At 45.0% G+C, this 18,856-nt stretch overlaps 1 protein-coding gene across 2 annotated transcripts; it reads right to left on the bottom strand.

The window, feature by feature from the left end:
- Positions 1-725: 725 nt before the first annotated feature.
- Positions 726-18,789, bottom strand: HSDL2 (hydroxysteroid dehydrogenase like 2). 2 transcript variants are annotated; one of them, XM_063319725.1, is made up of 11 exons: positions 18,633-18,789; positions 14,095-14,258; positions 13,563-13,661; positions 13,323-13,437; positions 10,809-10,912; positions 9,698-9,796; positions 7,483-7,677; positions 6,908-6,979; positions 6,257-6,448; positions 5,636-5,764; positions 726-970 (listed from the first exon to the last, which is right to left on the bottom strand). In XM_063319725.1, exons 1-11 carry the CDS (start codon positions 18,647-18,649, stop codon positions 741-743), a joined length of 1,416 nt encoding a protein of 471 aa, XP_063175795.1. In that variant the 5' UTR covers positions 18,650-18,789; the 3' UTR covers positions 726-740. The 2 variants fall into 2 exon arrangements, with proteins under 2 accessions (XP_063175795.1, XP_063175796.1); XM_063319726.1 differs by lacking the exon at positions 726-970 and adding an exon at positions 4,880-5,190.
- Between the last annotated feature and the right edge of the window lie 67 nt (positions 18,790-18,856).

The following is an 18,856-nucleotide window of genomic DNA, read 5'->3' as shown; positions in this document are numbered from 1 at the left end:
CTTTCATGCATTGCTATGAAGCTTCGTTTCTCTCGATCATCAGTTTCTTTTGACAGACTCAGTCTCTGGAGTATGGAGTGTGTAGAAAAGTGTTTCCATTGCAATAAAATGATTGCAGTCGTTTTTTAAGGATTTAAAAATTGTTTATAACTGGGAGTGAAGTATCTTGCAGCGGAAAATGTGGTGTCTAAGTAGATAATGAATCTGACAGAATTCTCTATTTCAGCTGTACTTATCCAAATAACATACATATTTGCTATTCCATGTTATTGTTTGCACAATAATAATCAGAGGACACCTGCAATTTAGCCAACTGCTTCTGTGGAAAAAATAACTGACCTTGATACTAATCACCCGAGTGTAACAGAATATCTGAATTGGCTGCATAGTTAAGCGAGGCATCATGGGCAGTGCGGTAGGTTAGAGGTCTCCAGGACAAACATACTCAGCTGAACTATGAGTCAGGGGGAGACACTCAACAGCAGTAGGTGGCAAGAATGTTCTTCCAGAAGGACACAGCAGATCCTACGGAGTGAAATGTTTTACCCAAATAGTTTCATTTGTCCATTGGAGTCAAACCTTATGACTCGGAAGGCGTAAGGACTTCTTTGATGACTTCAGATAAATCAGAACCACAAAGGGAAGGAATAACTTAAAATAATGTTGCAGTGTTCGTGTTAAAAGGGTGTGAATTTTCAGTACAGTTTCTCTTCTGCTCAAGGATCCCTGTATGACCAGCTTTACATATCCATCTTCCACTGTTTATTTCCTACTGTTATGGAAAAAAAATTAACTGTTTCTCTACAGCTTTGGGGTTTGTTTTGTGCGTTTTTTTTACTGTGAGCAAAGTTGAAGAATTCATGTGGCTTAACTTTGAAGACAAAGGAGATTATTTCAGTGGTTGATTTCCCATTTTGGTTCACAGCAGCGCCACACAGTTTTATACCAGCAGAGCTGAGCCAGGGGCACCCTGCAGGACAGAGAAGAAAATTGTGGGAGGGGGCTTGAACTGCTTCAACTGGCAATGGAGGTTTTTTCTCTGTTTGTAATTTGCCTGTTCACCTTCAATATGGTGGAGGGGGGAGCTTAGCTAGCAAACTCACAGATTGCAGCCCCGGCACATGAGAACATTGACCCTATCTCCAAGTGCCCCAGTCTCTTGTTTCCTTTGCTCTGTGTAGATGAGAGCACCCAGACTCTGTTCTCCTGGAGGATCGTCAGAACTCCCCAGGTCTCTCTGAGCCCATGAACACACTTTCCATGATGGAAGGGCCCTCATAATGCCCTGAGTAACATCAGAAGAGGACCCAACAGTGGTGCTTTGTGCTTTCTTCTCTAAGCCTCTTCACGCTTTTCCCTCTACCCAACATGATGCACCACTAAGGGCTGCCAAAGGCTGTGTATGCCTGTGTGTAAAGTAGGTTACTCCCCTTTGTGAGAGCATTAAACCTTTGTCTTGTGGGTGTGCACACAGAGCAATGGTCGTCACAGATGGTGAGGAGTAGCTGATAATGACATCAAATGCAACTAGTTTGGCTATGCTTAGACATGCTTAACCAGACCAGGAAGAGCTCCATCACTCCCTTTCCCCTATTAAACACTGGACAGAAAGAAACACTGGAGGGGAAGGAGGCTGAAGGTGATGCCGAGGGGCTTCTCCTGCAGAGGCTTCTGTGCATGGCTGAAACCAGCAGCTCTACACAGGCACAGCGGCTCGCTCACACGGAGCGCATGGCAGGCAGCAGGCTTACGAGCCCGGCATGGAGCTGTCACAGTTGAGCCCTGTGTTCCTCCTGACTTGGGCTGTGTGGGTGGAGAGAGGCTGAAGGAGAGTCGTGCCTGAACAAGATCTTCTCAGCACGGCGGTTTTCGTCCACCTCTGCTGGGTGCCAACCTTGGGAAAGCCAGCGGCATGAAGGCATGCCAGTTGGGAAGTGACAGCCCTTGGCCCCTTCGGCTCGGTCCCACGTCGTCCCTACAGGACTCTGCAGCTCTGTGACAACGGGAACTGCAGGGACAGTGAAACAACAACTGCTGTTAAGTCAGCGCACAAGGACCGGTGCATCTGCCGATGCCTAAATCTGATTTCTGTCTCAAGTCAGTAAAACCGTCCGTCTCAGTTCTTATGGTGGGTTCAGGCCCACCAGGTGATTTCCCCTTCTGGCATCAGCTCCCTGCGAAACCCAAATCCCATTCAGGATGCTCTGCAGTATCTCAGCGTCAAATCTGAAGGGGGAAAGGAAAGCCAAAGCTGGAAGCTGGTGGAAGATCTGCCAACCGCAGCAAGAGGCAGGCAGCACGGCAAGGGCAGGAGGTCAGCGGCTCCGTCAGGCAGCAGAGGGAGGAGGAGGTGGTGCGGGAAGAGTTATGTGCGGATGTGGCGGAGCAGGATTTGGAGGCGAGGGCCGACCTCGCGGTCCCTGTGAAATACGAGAGGGACAAGAGGAGGAGGTGCAGGGGGGGACAGGTACGGTTGGGCGAGCAGAAGGCAGAAGATACTGCCGCAGGCATTTTGATGGGCTGGGGAGGCAGAAGATGAGATGGAGGCAAAGCTCCAGCGATTTGAGCGGGACCAGGAACAGAGTTCAGTTTGCAGTGACATTCTGCACATCCAGCCGAGAACAGAAGGATGCTGGCAACCACTCGTCTCCACAGAAGATGACAAGTGGGCGGCTAGGCACATTCCCGGACAACAGGATTGAGCCGCAGCATGGAAAATAAAACCCCGTACTGTGTTGCAGGCAAGTGTCGGTCCTGAACTTTAGTACCCACTTTTTCAAGATAAGGCGGCTTCACATTTAGGAAAAAGGTGTAGTCCAACACCTCAATGCCCCTGGGAGATCTCCAAGGGGAGACACTCGGATTCAATCCTGTCGTTTCCCTAGTGTGCAGTTCGGAGGAAGGCCGCCAGCCATCACTGAGGAAGGCTGGCGGCAAAATCCTCTTTTCATGTCCTGTAGACCCCTACCTAATCTCGGGTGGGCCTACGTCCCCTCACCCCGCCACCCCCGCGCTCCTCACAGCTGGGGCGGCCTCCTCCCCAGCCGTGCCCCGGTACGCGGGACTGCCTCCGCCTGCTCTCCACGCTCTGGGAGAGCAGCAGCGCCTGCGCCCGCCCGTAGGTGGTGATGGGAAACACCTTCCCCGTGTTCCTCGCTGTGGGATCTGGTACCACCGGCCCCTCAGATCGCTCAGCAAAGCTTCCCAAAGGTTCCGTCTCTAGCATTCTCCATTCTGTAGAGTCTACCTCAAAGTCAGGTCAGAACAAGCCACAGCTGCCATGTGCCATGTGCTTGTGTGCTTTCTCTAGCTCTAATACCCAAAGCAGTCCCAAGACATTATTTCCTTCTCCTTTTTTTTTTTTTTTTTTTTTAATTTCTTCTGTAGGGGTTTCTGCTTCATAGAAGCATACACACTTCTTACCGTATTGCATGTAGTATGCCTGCATTATTGCACCGTCAGTTCAGACGTTTGGTCTCGTCCGGAGGACTCTGGTTTCCAGTGCTGGATCTTCTTTCCCTCCTATTCCACCTGCAGCCTTTGCTTCCGTGTCCCTGTGCATGCCAGTGCTCCTGCTCTACTTCAGGTAGCAGGACAGTGCGGACTGAGGCTGCTCTGGAAGCAGCAGGTCGGGGACAGAGGACACCATGATGGGGGTGGGAAGCACACACTGCCTGGTAGAGACTGACACCCTTGAGCAGCACCCCTGGCAGCAGGGGCAGGCAGTCAGGACCGCACAGCGGGCACACAGACAGACATCGCGGGGAGCCACAGCAGCTGTGCTGGTACCACGCTTGGTGGAGCACAGCTTGCTCGCCAGCACAGCTCAGTGGAGGTGCCGGACTGGGAACTGTCACAGCGCAGCAGTGCTCCCCCCTGGCTGGGGCAGCCCTTGCCTGCGCTGCCCAATGTGGGGTACGCCACCCTCTCCCTCCCTCTGCACCCCCAGCCCCTCGTGCCTGGTGAGAAGGGAACCTATCTTCATTTTTTTCCAAGATCCCGTAAACTCCAGGACACAGAGGTGAATTTGATATTTTCTGTCTCATTACCTGAATTCAACTGCGATGGAAGCAATAAAGATGCAACCTTGACAATACAAGTCATAAGAGTTTTAGACAAGCACATGCTTGTCTAAACTTGTAAACTATTGGGCTGAGTGAATTAAGAAATAAATCCAAAGTCTTGCAAGCTTCTCAGCTTGCTCAGGAGAGTAAAATGCTCCAAATTCTGGGCAGTTCTTTTGGGGACACCGTATGAACATTTTAAGAGGTTGGTGCATCTGGCATTGTGGATGCTGTCACACCAACTTGCAGACCACGTGTCACTTGTCCACTTACGGAGTGGGGGCATGTGTGCTTTCACTAGCGAGGTTCAATCTTTACCAGCCAAAGGCAAGGAAGGGGAAGTGGCTGGCTGCACTGATGAAGGTTAATCCTCTCAATGCTACATGAAGGGACTGTGAAAGGCAGCACCTTGTCTGTGTGCATGTGCTATTTCTGGGTGCGTGCATGTGTGTACCTTCACACAAAAACTTGCACATCACTCAGTATGTCTGTGCAGCCTAAGTCAGTGCAATATAGAGGGATGAGAACTAGTGTAGGTAATAAACTCAGGAAATCAAAAATAAAAATTAATGAGATGTTAGTTTACCAGTGGTAATTAGGACCCTGCTAAACTGTATCGTTTTCACTTCTAAGCCAGCTCAGGAATCTCTATATGGCACTTCTATCCCAGAAACAGATCTGCAGGGTGACATTTGCTCCCCCTGCCTTTTTTATGGTACATGTGTGTGAGCAGCTACGTGAGAAAACACTCACTTCAGGTGTCCTGCATTGATCCAGAGGAGCAGAAGAAAAGAAAACACCTGCGATCTAATATGCATATTCTTGAGAAGGAATTAGTTTAATCACAAACAAACACCTTCTTGTCTAAAGCTGATGGAGTTATTTCTTCTCTAAAAATCTCACATTTTATCCATACTTATTATATTGCATCAGAAAAAAATGAGGATTGCCACTTTAAAACAGCATTGCAGTTATGTTTGAAAGGCCACTGTTCTGCTAGTTAGGGTTTCCCCTCACAGTTTAGAGTTAAGCTGTGACAGCATCTTCTCGAGCTTTATTGCTAGTGTCATGTTACCTTTAATCCTTAATTTTCCTGACATGAAGGCCAGGGTTGGCTTTAGTTTACCTAAAAAGAAGAAACAGAACCATTAGAAAATGAACTGGAACCAGCCTGTGCACAGGAAAACATAATGCCACTACAGCAAGACCTAGCAGCTACATTGCTACCAAGTTCTGCTGTAAAAGCAGTGCACACTGAGGAAAGACCGATTAGAGATGTGCAGAACAGAAGTCCAACAGATTGACTGGATTCTTTCTGAAGCTAAGCTCACTGCTAAAAGTTCAATACCCAGTTAATAAAAGCAGTGTGAGCTTTTGTGCTCTTCCTGTTCGCAGAACAGAACAGGTCGCAGAAATCCCAGCAGTTCTGTCCTACCAAAAAGGAGCCACAGAAAGTCAAAAGCTCCCCCAGCCCAGGATCACCAAGCGAGGAGGCTCTATTTGCCTGGCAGCAGGTGGTTTTCTGGGCACCAGCACTGGCGTCCGCCCTGGCACACGCCTTTGTCACTCACCTGTGAACATTTTCACAAAGTCGGCACTCGACATGCTCATAACCACGTCAGCCGTCACAGGAGGCTTTCCGAAACCGGCACTCCCACCCTTGGTTTTCAGGTCAATATACCAAGTGCCTCCTTCCTCACCTGCACGGACAGTGACAAGAGGTGACAAGGCAGCAAAGAGCGCTGGGCCCTCCCTATCCCTCCCCGTCATGCGGACGCTGCCGTGTCCATTTGGAGCACTTACACCACGCTACACACGCTGGCGGTGCTCGGACACAGGTTACCCCGTGCCCCGCGTTCTGCGTGCAGGCAAAGGCCACCTCCGGCAGACGCCCCGCAGCACCACGTACCGGGGACGCGGGCAGAAGGGCCCAAAGGCAGCCCTTTGCCGGCGGCAGCCCGCGCTTTTCGCCTGGCCCTGTCTCTGGCCACGCTGAGCTGTGCCGTAGGGCCAGCGCTGTGACAAAGCCTGCCCGCACACGGCACCAGTGGCAGCGGCTTCCTGAGAAGGAGCATCCCACAGAACACAGAACGGAACAAAAGGCGGTCTCTCTCGGGACCAGCTCGAAAAGGCCAGCCTTTCTGTTTGAAAACACCGGGTACACGGGCAGGTTTCACAAGTGATGATCTTACCAGATAACTCAAACTGAAAGACACCCTGGGTAGTTCTCACGTACTCTTCACTCATCGCCCCCTGAATGACTCTGAATGTTTCTGCAACAGGACTCAGTGGCTTGGCTGAAGCAGATTCTGTGCTCGCCTTAGCTCCATCTGCTCCTTCATGCTGGGATAATTTCTTCTCCTCTTTGAATGCCTGGGAAGCACCTACATGAAAGATATTATCTTTTTCTTTCACCTGCAAAACACTTTAAAACTGCATGTAGAAACATGTGTAGAGAACTCCTTTTGAAAAGATTTAAGCTTCAAGGTAGGGAAAATGAGTATTTTCCCATTTCAGTATTAATCTTGATAAAGCATGGGTTTTGCCCCTGGAGTTCTGAACAGGTGTAGAGCACTAATGGTAATTCTGCAATGTATTTCATTTCCTAATATGTCAAAAGAAAAGTGAAAATAAAACCACAGCAAAATTCTGACTGTTCACAGTTCATTACAAAGGCTTACACAGCACATTGTTTTCCAATGCAATCCATACACTCCTGGCAAATAGCTTGACCTGAGTCCAAGCTCTCCGGAGAAAAGAAGAAAAGAAAAAACAACTTGAAATAGAGAGGGCATTCATTACTGTCAGAAATGATTGACTTTTATACACAGTGCTTTCCTTACCATATCTTTCTTGTTCCATGGCTGTCGTATCAGCTTCAACATCCAAGAAGAAGTCAGGCATCAGGGGGTGACCTAAAAAGGAGGAAAAATGTAACAGTAAGTCCAAGTAAAGTTGGACAGCACACACAGAGATCCATTTCATATGAAACTACAGCCAAGTTTGTAAATAAATAAACTACAATTTGAAGGAAAGACATAGCATGAAATAACATGTTCAGAGTTTGGTTCATTTAAAATCTGATCTAGAGTCCTCTCAAAGTTGCAACGAAAAACACTTGAAAAAAAAAGAAAATCTACCTCACTAGCTACTAAACAGTAATGTATGCATCTACAGTGCAGGTACATTTTCTTTTTTTTTTTTTCTTTTTTTTTTTTTAATTTAATAGGCACTTGATGCCTAGAGTCTCAGTGGACTTGTCATATGTGCCTTCCAGGAAGGCATATTCTGAAAGCTAAGGCAAAGCAACTTTTTACAGGATAATTAAAGAGCCCCTAGAAACAGAACTATATTAATGTTCTCCATAAGGCCTTTCCTCCTTCCTGAAATCACTCCTCACCTTAAAGATCTGTTTTACCTGGTGCAATTGCATAGACATCAAAATCCTTAACTCCTTCTTCTCTCAGCAGAACTTCATCAATAATGAAATTTCCAGTGAAACTTTTTGGCTTTGTTAAAATGCAATATGCAGCATCTGCAAGAATGTCCGTTTTCCTGCACTGTTTTTCTATTCCAGATCCTCCCAGCATATCCATAGCAGCTGTATGTATGGCTAGAAAGTTTGGAGGGTAAGAAAACAAAGCTTTAAGACTGACAACAAGAAATTCCAATTTCTCTGGCAAGAACACAAACTTTGCTTTCCTTTCACACAAAAGGAAACTGCAGGAAGACCAAGCTATGAAATACTATCAACCAACATATAATTCTCTACCAGTAAAGCACCAGTAAAAAACAGAAAACTATTAAAGGACCCAAAAAGTGGAATAATGGCTCTTTATATCCCTCTATCCCTCTATTAGTGGCCCACCCCATGGATTTCCTCTCAAAATAAATGTATGATATATCAGTCATTAAGAGGTATTTCCTTTGGTGATTATCACACTGAAAGTCTTGATGCTTAATTTTAGCCTTGTAATAACTCCCATGAGACACCAAAGTGTCTCATAAGACAAACCAAATAGCAAAAACTCAAAAAACATGTTCAATATTTCACAGAAAGGCTGTGTTACACCCAATAAAATCCAGATCTCCTGAGCTTCTGTTTTGTTTTTTTTTTAATTAACCAATTCTACTAACTTCTGCACCACTCCATTAGTCATCTTTATGCTTCCACCAAGATTGCTACTAACACTGTGGCATGTTCCAGTCTAATTTGCTCTTCCAGGCTGATGTATCCATTCCAGTTTCTTTCATCCTGTTCCACAGAGAGGCTGTTTGGTTGTAGCTTTTGGCATTTGCCATGTTACTGTTTTCCCCTCATACAGTTCTGCTCCATGACATTTTCCCATCTGCTATTTAAGACTCAATACTCTGCCCCTAAGTTTTGGGACAGGTTTGCAAATCCTCTCCTACACCTGGCACTGGCAGATCCTGGAAGTGGAAGGATAAACATGATTTTAAATCACTTTTGTCCTCCTTTCAGTGTTTCCATTCCACACAAAGCAAAAGCAGCTTTGGTACAGAAACGATCCCAACATCCCTTAAAAACCAAAGAACAGGCACTGTGCAGGACACTCTTATCCGAGCTGCATCATTCACCTTCCAAAATAGTAACTGGGAAACAGGACAGCAGTCTTCACTGCTGGCCAGGGAGTTCCTCTCAAAGTGTTTTCTAGGAAACTGCAAGAGTGGGTATATGTCCTTGTTGACTCCTTTATTTTACTATTCTGCAGTGAAGATTAGCCCCTAGCTTTCATTTACCTTTGGCCAACCTCAGCTCCTTTTTTTCAAATCAACTGAACTGCTATAAACACACACCTAAATAAAAAGTGGTGAACAGATATACTGTACATACACGTAGGTCTCCCTAGGTCTTTTTCTTATTTTCAAGGATAGGAGATATATATATATTTCTAGCATATTTTCACATGTTTGAAGGGTTGGATTAATCAACAGATATTGGCATCCATACTAGCACTGAGGCTAATCACATTTGTATGAGATTACAGTGGATTTTCTAATTAAGACCTTTGCAACTGTATTTTAGATACGGTGGAAGTCTGTAACTCTATGTCTCTGGTGACCACATTAAAGTAGTTAACTTTCTCAGTTTTGGAAGATAAACCTCTCAAAAGAACATCTTTTGTACTGAAGAATTTTTTTTATTATTTCTGCATTTACAGAGGTATATATCTTGTCAGTTCCATCTACACTCTGACAATTTTACTACCAAGGAATTCTAAATCGTACAACCTATACAGACCTTTAACACCTACTACTGAAAGCATGCTAACACTTTTGTGATTCTGTCCAAACCAAAACTCAGGGTGCATGAGAAAGAGCACAGACAACCCAAACACTACACAACTGCTTCAGCCAACTGAAAGGGCTGAATGGGTTTCAGTCTAGCTGAAGATGAATTTGGATCCAAGTGGCAATGTTCTAGTTAGAACTAGGAATGAAAACCAGCACCCATGCAGGATGAACAAAGAATATGCAAAGAACTGCTCAGTCTCCTGAATCAATTCCAGAAGTCTGATGTATATTCACAATAAAATAAAACAAGCTGTAGAAGACAAAATACGGCAAGTCATTCATTTAGTACCATTTAAAATAAATAAATAAATAATCACCTGTTTTAGGCCATAAAGCGTTGACAGCAACTTCTCCCCTAAATTCTTCTGCCATTCCCAAGACACACATGGACATCCCATATTTAGAAATAGTATAAGCTAAGACAAGAAGTATAAAAAAAACCCCTGTTTTTAGTAAGATAAAAATTTACACTCTATCAACAGAACTTTAATTATGAAGGTAAGAAAAACCAAATGATTTTTGATAAGGAAAATTAAGCTTTTGGGGACAAACTAGTATCTCCCTAGAGTCTAGAGCTTTCCCTTCTCCCCACCACCCCCAGCAGATACAAACTGTAGTTTGCCATCTTTTCACTACAAATAAAATGAGAGCTACGCATGCTTTGACAAAAACAATGACTGAAGACTACCTGTATGGTGGGTTTTGTTACACTTTTTATACACAGCACACTGACAAGAGTATTTTTATTTTTTTTAAGAGGCCTAAGCATACTAGCTGCTAACGACCAAACTAGTATTCTATAGAAAACAAAAAGGGGAAAAAAATAAACAAAATTTAAAAAAAAAAATTCTAAATCCTGGAATCCTTGTCATCTGCTTTGAGAGGCAAACTTTTTTGGGGAAAGAACTGGGGCTTGCTGGAGGACTTTAACATGACAAGTGTCCAATATCGGAAGTTTGGCGGTTTTTTAGAGTTTTAAAATGAGCAACATTAACCTCAAGACAAAATGGGGTGGCTTTCCCACTTCAAAATTAATTTTAATTTTAAAAGACAACATCGAGCTTTATCTCTATTAAATCAAACGTGAATGTGGACTGGTAAGAAAATAGATTTGGGGTTTCAAAATCTATTTGGAACAGATAATATTTTGTAGTCTTAAGAATTCCCATGAAAAAGCACAGACCCTTACCTTGAACACATTCTTGAAAACATAAGGGAAGTATCAGGCCATGAAACCTGCACTATACTTTCCCACAAAACAATTTTGTTTAGGTGAGGTACGAAACACTCTGGGGAACCATTAATTCCACTCTGTACATAGTACTAAAGACAAAAGATCTGGCATTCTGGGCTGGCACTCCTACACATTTTGCCAGGTATTTACGTGGTTCTCAAAAAATGACAACAAAGGCACTGAATGCTACTCACCACAATGATTTTTGAACCACATAGGATTCATATTCATAGGTGGGCTGAGGTTCAGGATATGGGGGTTCCTGCTTTTCCTCAAGTGGGGAAGGCATGTTTTAGACCTGAAAGACAGATTCAGACAAATCAGTTACCTCTTATTTCACGTTACACCTGTAAATTACAGTAAAAACCATAGTAGCAGACCAGTATTTTCATCTTCATGAAAGTTCAACACTCAGCTGAGACCCTGCCCTTGTATCAATTATTTAACTGAAATAAAGAACAAGCTCACTTATCTCAGGCCTAGTATTCATTCCTGTTAACTGGACCACATCCTCCAAACAGTGCAGCAGCATCTACTAAAGCTGATTTTCCAGATGCTCAGAAGCCATAATCTCCTTCTAATAGTTCTGGTAAGGGCAACAAAACACTACATAATAGAGCATAATAGGGCAGAGCATAATTTAGTCACATTCTCCTCTGATCCCATGCCTATTTCCTCTTTAAAAACACGTTACAGAAATAATACTATATAGTGAAAGGCTATTACAGATATTCCAAGCAAAACTGAAAACGTTACTATTTCATTCAACTTAGAATTTACACATATCTGTAAATCATAACTTTTACTTTACAGAAACCGTCATTCGACTTCAGTTCTAGCACTTGGGTGCATGTTTGCATTCTGCTGGAGAATTTTAAATCAAGCTTCACAGGGAGAACAGCACCAAAGTGAACTACACTACTGACCTACAGTTCACACATTTCAATAGCACCTACCGATACTGTCAGTCACAGAAAGGACACCTTCAACGGCAAAATCATTAAAGTAATAAAGTAAATGATTTACCACTTGCTTACATGTCCTGGGGTCTCAACTCTCTTCAGCGGCAGCATGCAAGGTTCACTAATGGATGTCTCTACTTCTTAATGCACAGGAACCAAGAATATGTCAACAGGTATACTCCATAAGATGCGATATCCTCCCTACCTCCTCCACACTGATGAAAAATCCATATCTTTTTCTTTTTTAGGTATTATAACTTTCTTAACATTAAATTGAAAACAGATCTCTACAAATTACAACAGCAGCCACGTAGAAAGCAAGGGGAAGAAAAGGCTGAAATGCTTGTCTAGGTCTTCCCAACTTACAGCTTTAAAAGCAACAACTAAGATCACCTGTAACCTCCATTGAGAGGCATTAATCTTTCATATACTCTTAATTCGCAGCAACACAGAATTTGCTTTTTCATCTTTTTAAGGCAGAGTAGCACCAAAAGGAAAGATTCTCCATCAATTTGGAATACCTAGAAGTATCATCAAGGAAGTGATTGCTGGTGTTAGGTGGTGAGGGGGAAACCAATCTTGCCACTGGCAATACAGTGGAACCCACTCAGAGATTTAGCAACAGACATCCACAGAGCGTTTTGTGGAATGCCAAACCCTAAAACCAATTTTCCTTTCTGAGGGTAGAACCACTGACACTTAGAGCCTTTCAAAAGCAGACACTGCAGGGTAGAAGCACAGAAATCCCACTCTGCAAGCGAAGTCTTTCTTTCTTCCACCCTCCTTCTCTCTCCATGCTATCTACATGCTGTGCACGTGTCTCTCTAATTCAGAAAGCTGCTATTCATGTGTGTTTTTACACTATTCTAATGGCAAATCCCTTCACTGATTCTTAGCAAAAAAATATTAAGGAATATAATCATAATATCTGATAATCAGATTCATCTGCACAAAGGAGAATGACAGACACTATTCTAGATAAAACTCTGATACAAAAGCTGCTGATCACATCAAGCAACAACTGCATTTAGAGAATCTGCATCAACCTAAGGGTTTTTTCAGTTTTTCTAAACACAATCCCATCAAAAAATCAAAGTTTCCATTTTAATGCAGGGCAACTTTAAATGACATCCTGTAAATCTAAAGATGATCCCACCTACTGAATTCGTTTCCAAAAAGTGAGCAAAATAAGGATCACAGGAATCGTGAAATCAAATCTTGGTATGGTAATTTATATAAATGATAGAATTGCTAAGCTGAAAGCAGGTGAATAATGCTTGTTGTTACATTGTATCTTTAACATTTCTTTTTTAACTATGGTAAGTTATATGTCTCTAAAGATGAGGAAGAGGCTTATGAGAAGGAAGCTGGCAAACAAGATGTTGCACTTGGTGTATGCAAAGAGTTAGTCATTTTGCTTGAATGAAAGAGCAAACAACATTTAGCAAAGCCAAGAGAGAGCTCCATTAGAAATAAACTAGCTTCTGCTTCCTACTTGCATGGAGAGGCTTGTGAACACTTAATGACTACATAATAAGGTTCCTGTTTACTCCAATTTGCAATTAATTCTTGCAAATATTAATTTCGTATCAGTTGGCCAATAACCACGCAATTTCCTGTGAGCACACATAGAATACTTGCACTCCAACTTGAGGGCAGCAAGACAGCTACACAATTTCTCAGAAAAACTAAGATAACATCATATATTTTGTTACAACTACTTAGCTTCCCTCTCTCAGCACTTACGTAAGGTAGGTTCCTCGTACATTGACATCCATCATAAGATTGACTTTCTTCGTTTCCGTTTCCAAAGTGCCGGTCAAAGAGATGGCGCTTGCATTGTTCACCAAAATATCAATCCCTGGTTTTAAAATAAGCCATTTCACATTAGCATTTAAAGACAAATGGCACGAGTAGGGCAGGCTGTTCTTTTCTTTTTTTTCTGAACAATCTGCCTGTTAACATCTCTCCCACACCTTCGCATACCTCCAAAAGTCTTCACAGCTTTCTCCACAGCATTAATAATTTGCTGTTCTTCCCTCACATTAACGATGCATGGCAAAGCCTTTCCTCCAGCCGCTTCAACTGTACAATTAAAAAATTAAACACTTGAAAACTTGCTCGCAGATGGAACAAGTAGCATGAACGTACTGAGAATCTCTCACTCAATGACATGCTTCAAGGCGGTATTGAAAAATCACACTCTCAAATTGCGACCTTTTTACATGTTGCATAAGAACAGAGAAGCCAAAACCAATCTTAACACTAAGAATGTGGTGGTACACACATACATCTCAATTAACACAGCATTTTCACATCTATCACATACATCTTCGTTACAGCAATATTTTGATACCTCCCAGCATTCCTGGGAGGCAAGAGAAGCCCTAAGCTTATTTTATTAAAGGTAAATTGGAGCTAAGAGAGTCTATGTGGTTTTCCACTTGGTTATGACAATTAAGCCAGGGCATACACCTAGCCCAGCACCCGAAGCCCACCCTCATTTATTACAACTTACTCTCTGCTGCAGCAGTGTAGATAGTCCCTGGGAGAGTAGGATGGGGCTCAGCTGTCTTGGCAGCTATCACAATGTTTGCACCATCCTTGGCAGCTTTCAAAGCAATGGCTTTGCCAATGCCCCGGCTTGCGCCCGTGATGAAGAGAGTGCATCCTGCTAGTTTCCTAAAGGTGAAGGGGGAAGCACAGGGTAAAGAAGAGGGAGAACAAATCAAAACCTGTAAATCATTGACTTTAACACTCTGTAAGGGCAAAAGTAACTAGCACAGTCTTCCAGCCAGACAAATGCTTTTGTCATTTTACTAAGAAAGCAGCTCCTAAATACAAAAGAAATGGCTACAGCTACAGCAAAGTGCAGGACCACTGAAGCTAAGACGCTCTCCAAGTCTACAAGCGCTATAAACCAAGGTTACACAGGTCACCCTGTTTGTAAAATGATCCAACACACTGTTTATGACAGAGCTGCTATGTTCTCCAACAATGGAAGAGTTATTAAAATTAATGCCAGTGTCTAATGAGGCAACACACCTACGCAGCTCTCTGTAATTTACTAGTCAGAGCCCTCTAACCACAAAAAACTGCTGTGTCAACTTGATATAAAGTTCAAGTCCAGAACCACAATGCTAATGCAGGGTGCCACATGCAAAAACTTGATTTTCAGAAATGGCAATTATTCCTCTTAAAGGTTTTACACTAAACACCACAGTTTCCCAGTAACTACATTTAATCCAATGGGTCCCCCCCAAAAATGGGTCTAATCAAAACTTGCTCTGCAGAAACTAACAAGTTTTAGAGAGTCAGAAAGATTTCTGGCTTACATAAACAATGTCACTGAATTTCTGAAACGCAAAAGATCAATTAAAGTTTAAAGCATATTCAACAATAAAGCCTCTTAGACCACAGGTTTTCATATGGAGGAAGGTGCATTTCAGTGTTCTGCATAAAGCTTGTGTTGCTTTCTGTCACTCAGTGGAAAAAACCAAGAGGTCCAAGTTTCCAACCCCAGCTACAGAATGCATATATATTATGTGCTACAGCCACTGAACTTTTCACTCCTATCACAAATGTTACACACACCAGTCTCCAAGCTTGCTTTAGTTTTCCTTTCACTCTGGGCCAGGCTTGACTTGCTACTGTTTCTCCAGCTCTGTTTTTTCCCTCCAATCTGAGAGCGTCCCTCTTAAAAACACCCTCTAGGAGGGTAAGCGTTTGCTTTCAGAAGGCAGAAAGCTGGGATGGGGCAGGGATGGGGGGGATCTTCCCCTGCAGTGGCACAGTTAGGCATCTCCGGGGTGCCAAAAAAGTTGATGAAGCCCTGCAGGTGCCACTTCAAACAGATTTCCTCTGCAAAATTGGAGCCTACAGACACACAGGAAGAAAAATCTCAGAACAGCACAGCAAAAAGCAAAACACAAAAAACGGCCGCTCTGAATCAAGTCACATGCACAGTGAGGAAAGTTCACCTCTGCAATGCACAGTCAGACCATAAAACTTAGTCAAATAAGGCCAGAATCTGGTGTTTACCTTCAGCCAATTGATAGAAGGTCAGCAGACTCCACCTTAGTCAGGGAAGAGGCAAATGGGGTCCAGCAAGAGGGAGAAGCTGAGGAATGCTGGCAGGGCTTTAAGCCACTCCAGGAGCAAGAGCAGTCCACCCAGGAAGACAAGTAGATGTACCATGGGATCAGCATGGTTACACAGGGACCTCATGACTCAGCTCCCATGTACAAAGGTGTCATACAGGGAGTGGGAGCACAGACAGGCCACAAAGGAGGAACCAGAAATATCACCCAGGCGCGTTGCAGTGGTGTCAGGAAAACCAAAGGTCACCTGCAGCTGAAGCTTGTGAAGGACGTCAAGGGCACAGGGGCTTCTGCTGCTGTATTGGTAGTAAAGGCAGGCCCTTTGCACACTGGGGTGGGTGAAAGCAAGGCTTTCAATGCCATCTCTCACAATATTTTTGCATGCAATTTGAGGTATTATGGTCTGGATGGGTACACAACGTGACGGGTAAAAAACTAGTTGGTTGGTCAGGCTCAGAGGGTGGTGGTTAATAAGTCATACTCTGCCCAGAAACAGGTAACAAGTGGGGTCCAGACACTACTCCTGGACCAGTCCTGTTTAACATCTTTATCAATGACCTGAAGGAGGTGAGAAAATGCCCAGGGTGTGGACAACAACCACTTCACAAGCTTGAGGACGAAGCTGCTACCCAGAGGGTCCCCGCAGACTACATGAAGAGGAGCCACATGAAATTCAACAAGGACGGATGCATAGTCCTGCATCTGGGAAGAAAGAGTTCCTGCAGTGACAGGAATGGGGACAGAATGGCCAGGGAGTGGTCTCCTGAAAAGGCCTTGGGGGACTTGGCAGAGAAGCAAGCTGAGCATGAGCCAGTGGCATGCCCTGCAACAGAAGTCAGCAGCATCCTGGGCTGCAAGAGCACCACAACCAGAAGATTGAGGAAAGGGATTACGCCCCTCTACTTGGCACTTGTAAAACCGCACTTACATCCTGTGACTAGTTTTGTGTCCCTCAACACAAGGTATGTATTGACAAATGGAAGCAAGTTCCGCGACGGGAGACAGAGATGGCTGGAGGCTCAGCACTTGTGTCCAGTTAAGCCAGGAAAACAGCTTTGGGGGGACCTAGCAGCAGCCCCCCCCAATACCTACGTAGTGATTGATGAGATGGAGCCAAGTGGTGCTTGGGCAGGAGGATGAGACACAACAGGCCCTTTCAAACTGAAAGAAGAGAGTTCAAACTGGAGAGGTTCAGAATGTTCTCCCCATGATGACAGAGCAGGGGACGGAGCTGCTTCCAGTCTTGGAGGTTTTCAAGACCCAAACGGACAAAGGCCTGGGCAACACTGTCTGATCTCCCAACTGACCTGGCTTTCAGCAAAAGGCTGGACTGGAGACCTCTCAAGGTCCCTTCCAACCTGAATTATCTGATGATCCAACTGGAAGAGTCCAGGTGCAGATTCAATTCCTTCGCTCAAAGTATTATGCTATTCAAAATGTCAGGTAAAATATTCTATTCATTCTAGTTACATTCTCTCTACCTCCAACCTTTCCTACACTGGCCACCACCCCCAAGTCTTCTTTCTTCTCAGCACAACTGCATCTCCAGCCTATGTAAACCTCTTTTTATTCCCAGGCTTAAAATCACCACTGACTACGCGCACTCTCTGGAGCTCCCTTCCTTCACAATCCCCAATTCTGTCCCTACAGAAATAGCGTTCACCAAAATAAGCCCTATTAACAGGAAAAATTCATTTTCATCACCTCTGAAACACTGAGCTGACTTGATACTATCTGTCTACACTCCTTTCTTTTTTTTTTAAAAAAAACATGCTTGCTTCTTCCCTAATTTTACTTCTGATCACATCTCACTCAAGAAGTTTGATTTATCCTCGGCAAGTTGGCATCACAGCATCCACAACGCTAGATGCACCAACCTCTTAAAATGTTCATACGGTGTCCCCAAAAGAACTGCCCAGAATTTAGAGCATTTTACTCTCCTGAGCAAGCTGAGAAGCTTGCAAGACTTTGGATTTATTACTTTGGATTTATTACTTTGGATTTATTTCTTAATTCACTCAGCAGTTCAACAGTTCACATGTTTTTAAAGCATGTGCATGTCTAAAACTGCTTAGGACCTGTATTGTGAAGGTTGTGTCTTTATTGCTTCCATCGCAGTTGAATTCAGGTAATATGACAGAAAACGAAAAAAATGATGACAGGTTCCCTTCCCACCAGGCATGACTGCTAACACAGAAACCCGCAGGCCACATCAGGGCCACTTTTTACAGCTTGCTTACACATATGTTAGGAATTTAATGAATAATCTTGTTTATAACACAGAGGAACAATTAATACCAACTTATCTTCCCAGTTTTTAGCAGTACTGGCTCTGAAGAAAGGCAGAAAATACCTCTGAATTAAGATCCTATACTGGAAGAAAATCTGATCACCAGGTAAGAAGGTACTGGCTTAGAATACGAGAGAAAAATAATTGAATATATATAAAATTACAGACACACTACCCAACTGAGTTGAAAGCCCTCCAATAACTATTTCGGTTGCAAAACGCTGGGCTCAAGGACATGGACAAACGATCTTCAGGAAGGTTTCCAGGACCTCTGCCAGCCCTCACCTGCCCCCTTATCTCCCGGACTCGCCTGCAGCCCCCGGGCCGGAGAGCAACCCCCCGGCCCGGCCCCCCGATATCACCCCACGCTGCTCGAGCACCGGCAGCGACCCCGGGGCGGGGGAGCCGAGCCGAGACCCCCTCACCACCCCGCCGGGGACGGCTGAGTACCCCGCGAATCACCCCTCCCGGCCTCACGACGGCCCTCGGCCCAAGCCCACCTCGCCCCCTGCCCCGAGAGGCCGGCGCTGGCTGAGAGGCCGCGGATTTTACCTCGGCCTCGCCCCGCTACCCCGGCGCGCCGCGGCTCTGCCCGCCGCCGCCTGAGGAGCGAGGAGCGGCGGCCCGGGCCGAGGGGAGCGCGACGGGAGGGCTGGGGCGGCTTACCCCGTGTTAGGCAGCATGGCGGCGCGGCGGCTGCAGGCCGGCCCGGGGCGGGGAGCGGGCCCAGCGGCGGCCAACCCGCTTCGCGTAGCCTCCGCGGCGGCGAGGGGCGGAGCGGGCGGGCGGGCGAAGGTGAAGGGCAGCGGCGGGGCCAGACGCGCTGCCCGGCCCGGCCGTGGGCGAGTAGGGAGCGAGGACGGGCGGGGCTGAGGCGCGGACGCGGGCGT

The sequence above is a fragment of the Chroicocephalus ridibundus genome, chromosome Z (assembly GCF_963924245.1).
Source record: "Chroicocephalus ridibundus chromosome Z, bChrRid1.1, whole genome shotgun sequence".
NCBI classification, from domain to species: domain Eukaryota; kingdom Metazoa; phylum Chordata; class Aves; order Charadriiformes; family Laridae; genus Chroicocephalus; species Chroicocephalus ridibundus.
The sequence above is the reverse complement of the archived record's forward strand: the minus strand, read 5'-3'. Positions and strand labels throughout refer to the sequence as shown.

Excerpts from the sequence above, each read along its gene's own strand:
- HSDL2 (XM_063319725.1), bottom strand. Across the intron at positions 9,797-10,808 it reads GTGGTTCAAAAATCATTGTG|CTTATACTATTTCTAAATAT; the intron begins GTGAGTAGCATT and ends TTCTTGTCTTAG. Across the intron at positions 5,765-6,256 it reads CTTTCAGTTTGAGTTATCTG|GTGAGGAAGGAGGCACTTGG; the intron begins GTAAGATCATCA and ends CTGTCCGTGCAG.